Source organism: Trichechus manatus, unplaced genomic scaffold (genome assembly GCF_000243295.1).
Source record: "Trichechus manatus latirostris isolate Lorelei unplaced genomic scaffold, TriManLat1.0 scaffold00061, whole genome shotgun sequence".
NCBI classification, from domain to species: domain Eukaryota; kingdom Metazoa; phylum Chordata; class Mammalia; order Sirenia; family Trichechidae; genus Trichechus; species Trichechus manatus.
In genome coordinates, this window is record NW_004443997.1 from 3,259,901 (window position 1) to 3,267,408 (window position 7,508).

General features: G+C 56.0%; 1 protein-coding gene across 1 annotated transcript in view; it reads right to left on the reverse strand.

Annotated features, from left to right (window-relative positions):
- Positions 1–4,086: 4,086 nt before the first annotated feature.
- The window catches only part of FAM222A (family with sequence similarity 222 member A), a 33,926-nt gene continuing 30,504 nt past the window's right edge, over positions 4,087–7,508 (reverse strand). Inside the window, exon 2 of the mRNA XM_004378986.1 lies at positions 4,087–5,363. Within this exon, the coding sequence (XP_004379043.1) occupies positions 4,087–5,363 (1,277 nt within the window). The remainder of the gene's footprint in view (positions 5,364–7,508) is intronic.

The window sequence follows — 7,508 nt, forward strand, 5'->3', positions numbered from 1 at the left end:
AGTCTGGTGTCCAGTCTGCCTACAGTAACTGTCGTTGTTAGCTGCCATTGAATTGATTCTGACCCATGATGACCCCATGTGACAGAGGAGGACTGCTCCACAGGGTTTTTTTTTTTTTGGCTGTAATCTTTAGGGAAGCAGATTGCCAGGCCTTTCTTCTGCAGAGCTATTGGGTGGATTTGAACTGCCAACCTTTAGGTTAGCAGTTGAGCACAAACCGTTTGCGCTGCCCAGGGACCTGACAGTAACTGTGGCTATTGGTAGTTGTAGAAGTAATAGTAATGTTGTCTTTGTCGCCTGCCTGTCCTTCCTATGTGGTAATCCTAGGTGATTGTATAAAGAATGGCAACTTTGGGGGGCTTCTGAGATCAGCTAGCCCAGCCCTCAGATGGGAAACCTGAGGCCCAGGGGAGAAGGGAAGCTGGCTAGGACAGAGCTAGAACCCCAGCTGGGCTCCTGGTGCTGGTTCCAGGTGGTCTGCCCTACTTTGTGGCGGAGAGGAGGTTTTTCCTGGATAGTGTGTGGGTCCTTGGCCCAGATCTCCAAATGTGGAGGACCCCCGCCCAAAGGATGGCTCCAAGCCTGTCTCCCTCCCCTTTGCTGATGTTCCAGTATGGGTGAGCATGATAGTGGGCCCAGGATGCGGGGACCTGAGCTACCCAGAGACCAAGTTGGTGATTGGGTTGCCCAGTGGTGGCTCCTGGTAACAGCTGAGCCACAGGCCACCTGCCAGCCCTAAAGCTGGCCCTAGACCCTGGCACAGTGCTCGCCTCTCTCCCGAGTGCTCACGCTGTGCATCATTGTTGTTAGTTGCTGTGAGTCGATTCCAGCTCATACATGCAGAGAACTGTTCCATAGTCTTCAATATCTGTGAGCTTTCAGAAATAGATCTCCAGGCCTGTCTTCTGAGGCACCTCTGGGTGGGTGTGAACTGCCAACCTTTCAGCTAGTAGTAAGGGCTTTACCGTTTTTCACCACTCCAGGGCTCCAGCTGTGCTCTGGTCTCTTTGAATTCCATCTCTGGTCCTGGCCCTGCCCCTTTTGGGAGAGGAGCCAATGGCCTGGACTGGTTCAGGGTCACTCACAGTAGCAATGTCAGGATTCCAGCCCAGGTGTGGCTCTCTTCAAAGGCTGTGGCCTTGCCCCTGGGCTTGCCTGCTTCCTGGGGCTGCCCTGGGCACTGTGATGCCTCTAGGCGGGCTGCGGGGTATATATGGGGGGTGTAGGGGAGAGGACTGGAGTGCCTCCAGGCAGCCTGGCCCCAGAGACCTGGCTGCCTTTCACCATCCTCGCGGCATTGTCTCAGACTCTCCTAGTCCTCATCTGTAAAATGGGGATGATTTTATGTGCCTGATAGGATTGTTGTGAGAATCAATCAAGTGAGGTCAGAGATGCATTTTGTCACCTGCCCCTGGCATTCGTAGTATCTATAATTCTCCTGGTAGCTTGTTACCCTTTACCCGTGTGCCTGCTCCCCAGGGGCTAGGCGGGGGTGATGAGCTTGGCACACTGACTTGCCTCAGAAACCCCCTGAGCCTCACTTTCCTCCTCTGTGGAATGATGGTTCCTGGGAGGCTGTGGGAGAGCCTGGTGCTGAGCCCAGCAAGCTACCAGGGACCCAGTGAGGTGTGTCACCAGGCTCGGGGTGAGGTGGGGTGGGGCCTTTCCCTAAGGAGGCAGAAGTCCCCACTGCAGGGTCACATGTAGGGCATCCTTTCCCTCCCTACTCCCAGCTCCCCACCTCTGCCCCAGACCTCCCCACGCCAGCCATCTGGACAGGGCTGTATGTGGGAGGGGTGCCCACATCAGACTGGGGCCTCCAGTCCCCCCAGGCCCATGGAATAAGCGGGAACCAGGCAAAAGTAGGGACGGGATGTGGGAAAGAGTTCGTGCTGTGGGGTGTGGATCCCAGCTCTGCCACCTGCTTGCTGTGTCACCTTGGGTAGGTCACTTCCTCTCTCTGAGTCTCCATTTCTTCCTCTTGGACACCCCCACCTTGCAAGGGGATCGTGGGGCTCCAGTGAGATACAGTGGATACAGAAATGCCTGGCACACAGTAAAACCAAGACAAAACCATACCCATTGCTGTTGAGTCGATTCTGACTCATGGCGGCCCCATGTGTGACAGAGTAGAACTGCTCCAGTGGGTTTTCTTGGCTGTAACCTTTATGGAAGCAGATTGCCAGGACTTTCTTCTGCAGTGTGGCTTGGGTGGGTTCAAACAGCCAACCTTTTGGTTAGTAGTCAAGTGCAAACTGTTTGTGCTACCCAGGGTCCTGCGGCACACACTAAGTGCTGAGCTCTGTGGGGCAGGGATGGTCTCCTGCCAATCCCCAGGTAGCCAGGTGGGGGGTGGCTATGTGCTGGGGCGTCTGGCCCGGCTGTGATGGGGCTGGCCAGGAAGATGTCCACTGCTCAGCCACTCTGGCCTGTCTCCACGCCACACAGCCACCACTGAAGCCTGGCAGATGCCAGGCACAGAGAGGCGCTGGGGAGGCATATAGTGATGGGGGGATGAGGGCGTCACCCCAGACCTATGCATGGTACAGGGACAGGGCCTGAGGGCCCAGGTTGGGTCCGCCTTTGCCACTCTACGGGTTGACTGCAGGCCACAACCCAGCGGCCACCAGCCTGTGTGCTGATACGTAAACAGGGTGAATGACTGTCTACCTAAGAGTGTCGGAAGTCAGTGCAACCCCAAATGCAAAGTGCCCCCAGCACGTAGGGGCCAGCAGGCTCCTGGCCGGCTTCCCTGGGGCTCCACGCCGGCCAGCTGGGAGGAGATGGCCTGTTTTCCTCCGAAGGGGAAGAAGAAAGAGTGAAAACAAGCGCTAAAAACAATCCAACAGCTGAGACACCATCTGTGTTTTTTTTTTTCTTTCTCTTTGCTTTTAAAACAATATAGTGCAGACCGCACTTCTCACAGTAGAATATAATGGTCAATTTTAGTATAAAAAAAAAAACATTCTCAGAGATTTGTAAATGCACTTAGTGCTTAAACAGGCCTTGGAGAGATACAGTACCGCTTCTGGAGTGCCGGGGTGGGGGCAGGACTTGGGGGACTCGGGCCCTGGGGACTTAGTCGGGAAGACCCCTGCCTGCCTTCCCCACCTGATGCTGGGGGTGGGACTTGGAGGTTGGTTTGCAGGAAAGGAATCAGCTCCCCAATTAAAAACGGTCGGTTGCCCCCTCGCTAGCTTCAAGGAGACCCCTGAGGAGGGCAGGGTGGGGTCCCTCTAAATGGATCTAAGATGGCAGGCCCGCCGCTAGCCCCACTAATGCCTTTGTGCGAACATGAAAATGGCGCCCCTTCCTCAAAATGCGGAAAATTGTAATGGATATCCAAGTCTGGGGTGCGTGTGGCGTCTCCTTGGACGAGGTGCCCTTGTGCAGTATACAGCCTGCACAACTGTGCCTGGCAGCCCTGTAAGTATATGTACTGGGGGAAAAGGGGAAGGTGGTAGTCCAGGGTTTGGAAAATAGGGATGGGATTCTGTGTTAGGAAGGAATAGGGGGTGGGGAGAGGAGGGATAGGGGGACCGGGAGTCCCTGGGGCCTTTATCGGGGTGGTCTTGACCTAGATTGGCCAGTGGGGCGGGGGGAACAGTGTCGGCCCAGTGACTTCCTGTAGGCCCCCTCTGCTCCTTTTCCAGGAGGCTGGGGGTTTTTGGGAGAGGGGAGCCAGCTGTCTGCCCCACCCGACTCCAGAGCGTCACATTTCCTCCTGTGTCCCCCACCAGCCTGAGCCCCTTTCCCGGGAGAGCCAGAGGGAGCCATTCCTGTTTTCCAGTGGTTTCTGTCTCCTTGCCTCTGCCGGCGTAGATGGAGGAAGGCGCAGACATCAGCGGCTGCTCTGGGCTCTCCCGGGTCCTGGGCAGCTGATACGGGAGGGGTCTCAGTGCGTGAGGTCGCCCTGCGACCCCCATGTCGGGAGGCAGCATGGCTGCAGCCAGCCTGGCTTCCCTGGGGGCATCATGGGCACTCGTGGGCACCGGGGGGCTGGCCCCTGTGAGCCATCCACCCTGCCCTGTGGCCTGCCTCCCCCCAGTGCCCTGTACGTCTGTCCGTGCGTGCGCCAGGTAGGCCTTATCTGTAGACGGGCAGGCGGATGTGGGCGTGCTGGTGGTCAAGCAGCCGGGGCACCGCCACTGTCTCGTAGCCCTTGCCCAGCATCTGCTCCTTGATGCAGGGTGGCCGGATGTCGTTGATGAGATACTCCAGCGACTGCAGGCTGCTGCTCAGCACCGACGTGTTGCACATGCTCTTGCTGGGCAGGCCCGAGAGGGCATCTGTGGGGGGCCCCGCCAGCTCCCGGGCCATCCCCGGCCCCAGCTCGGTGACCGCCACTGTCGCTGTTGGATTGTAGCAATCGCTGGTGGGGGTCACCAGCACGCTGTTCCAGGGGGTGGCAAAGTACTGGCCCACGGTGAAGTTGGCGGGCAGCCCAATGCCGCAGTTGAGGGGTGACCCACTGGCCCGTTCATACGCCCGCCCCCCACACGCCTCGGGGGACTTGCTGGCCACCGTGCCGCCACTGTAGGCACGCAGTGGCTGGGGTGGTGGTGGGGGCGGCTTCTGCGGCCACAGCAGGTAATCCAGGCCGCCATCCACGTACCCTGCAGGCTTGGTGGCCCCGGCCAACGTCAAGGCTGGCGTGGTTCCAGGACCCAGCTCTGCACCTTTCCGGCAGTCAGGCAGCCCAGCGGTGGCCGAGTAGGCCATGCTGGGGAAGCTGGGCATGGGGCCGTGCTTGGCCGGGCTGGGGTGGGGGATGGCCACACCCTGGCAGGCAGCGGGTGCAGCGCCAGGGGCCTGGCACTGCTGGTTGAGCTGGTAGAGGATGCTGTGGATGGAAGGCAGGTTGGAAGGTGGTAGGGGCAGGCCACGGCCGGGCAGGGGGATGACGGAGGCGGTGGTGGCAGCTGCGGGCAGGCCAGCCGGTGGGGCAGGTGCCTCAGGTGGCTTGGGGTAGGCCAAGGGCCCCAGAGTGCTGGGTGCCGGGTAGGGCGCGATGCCCACCTGCACAGCAGCCGGCGACAGCTTGGTCCGCTTGCCCTCGGCGCTCTTGAGCACACTCTTCACAGGCCCAGTGGGTGCAGCCCCGTTGGAGGAGGAGACGGCGGCCTTGACGATGGCCAGCAGGCCCTGGTAGCCGGTGGTGTGCTGAGGGTAGGGGCTGTAGCGCTGGCCGCTGGTGTCATAACCGTTGACGGTGCGGCTGAGGTGCTTGTGCTGGGGCACCCGGATGTTGGTGGGGAAGATCTTGATGGAGAGCGGGCTGTTGGCCACCTTCTCAGCATAGGCATCCAGCTCGGCCGGGCTCGGGTAGCGGGAGGACTGCATGGAGGTGGCTGCTGGCTCACCTGCAGAGACAAGCGAGGAGATGAAAGCACAGGTGAGCACCAACCCGGCCCCTCCTGCTCCCCCCAAGGGCGCTTAGAGCTGCCTTTCCCTCACCCTTGGTTTCTTCATTCCTTCTAGACTGTTTAAGCCCTTTACCAAAGTGTAAAATACATAAAGTAAACTGCACATATAAGCTTGAACTTTCACAGGGGAACACGCCCAAAGAATAACACCCAGCTCAAGAAATAGAACGTTGCCAGCCCCCCAGAGGACCCCCTTCCAGTCGCTAACCCCCCAAAGTTTAATCACTATCCTAACTTCTAACCACACGGACTAATGGTGCCCGGCTTTTGTACATGGTGAAATGGAATCGTACAGTCTCTACTCATTTGCGTCTGGCTTCTTTAACGTCACATTATGTTTGTGAGATCCACCCAGGCTGCTGTGGGTAGGGGTCGCCAGTTCTTTCTCAGTGCTGGGCAATGAACACTGTGTAAACACCCGGCATGTATTCATCTGCTCTGCTGCTCATGGGCGTCTGGGCTGTGCTGTGCTACAATGAATGTTCTTTTTTTTTTTTTTTTAAATAATTTATAGTGTTTTTGATGAAAGTTTACACAGCAGATTAGGTTCCCCTTCAACAATTTTTACAGAGACTGTTCAGTGACATTGGTTATGACGAATGTGCTTGTAACGCGGCCCCTGGTGCATGTATGCAGTGAATTCTGTTGGGAATGTACCCAGAAATGGAATTGCTGGTTGAAGGGGAAGTCTCTGTTCAGCTTAAGGAGCCCGGCGGGCGCAATGGTTAAGCACTCGGCTGCTAACTGAAAGATCGGTGGTTTGAACCCACCAGCTGCTCCGTGGGAGAAAAGACCTGGCCATTTGCTCCCATAAAGATTATAGCTTTGGAAACTCTATAGGGCAGTTCTGCTCTGTCCTATAGGGTCGCTGTGAGTGGGAATCAACTGAAGGGCACACAGCAACATGTTCAGCTTTAGAAGAAAATGCCAAACAGTTTGCCAAAGAGACTGTGCCCAGTTACACTCTTACCAGCAGAGCCTAGACTTCCAGTGGCTCCTCGTTCTTTTTTGTTTGTACTTTAGATGAAGGTTTGCAGAACGAACTAGCTTCTCATTAAACAGTTAGTACACATATTGTTTTGTGACATTGGTTACCAACCCCATGACACGTCAGCACTCTCCCTTCTCGACCTAGGGTTCCCCATTACCAGCTTTCCTGTCCCCTCCTGCCTTGCAGTCCTTACCCCTGGGCTGCTGTGCCCCTTTAGTCTCGTTTTGTCCTATGGGTCTGTCTAATCTTTGGCTAAAAGGTGTACCTTGGGAGTGACTTCATTACTGAGCTAAAAGGGTGTCCAGGGGCCATACTCTCCAGGTTTCTCCAGTCTCTGTCGGGCCAGTAAGTCTGGTCTTTTTGTGAGTTAGAATTTTGTTCTACATTTTTCTCCAGCTCTGTCTGGGGCCGTCTGTTGTGATCCCTGTCAGAGCAGTTGGTGGTGGTAGCCAGGCACCATCTAGTTGTTCTGGCCTCAGTCTGGTGGAGGCTGTGGTAGTTGTGGTCTGTTAGTCCTTTGGACTCATCTTTCCCTTGTGTCTTTAATTTTCTTCATTTTCCGTTGCTCCTGAAGAGGTAAGACTAGTGGAGTATGTTAGATGGCCGCTCACAGGCTTTTTTTTTTTTTTTTCAAATTAACTTATTTTTTTTCCCATATGAAAATTTATACATACATTGTTATGTGAATCTAATTGCTCTCCCCATACTGTGACAGCACACTCCTCCTTTCCACCCCCCATTCCCCATTCAACCAGCTCCTAACCCTCTCTGCCTTTCCATCTCACGTCTGGACAGAAGCTGCCCATTTAGTCTCTTGTATCTACTTGAGCTAAGAGGCACACTCCTCACAAGTAACACTTTATGTCCCACAGTCCAGTCCAATCCCTGTCTGAGGAGTTGGCCTCGGAAGTTGTTTTAGTTCTGGGCTGATAGAGAATCCAGGGGCCGTGCTTTCTGGGGTTCCTCCAGTATCAGACCATTGAGTCTGGTCTTCTTACTAGAATTTGAGTTCTGCACCCCACCTTTCTCGTGCTCCATCCGGACTCTCTGTTGTGTTCCCCGTCAGGGCGGTCATTGGTGGTAGCCGGGCA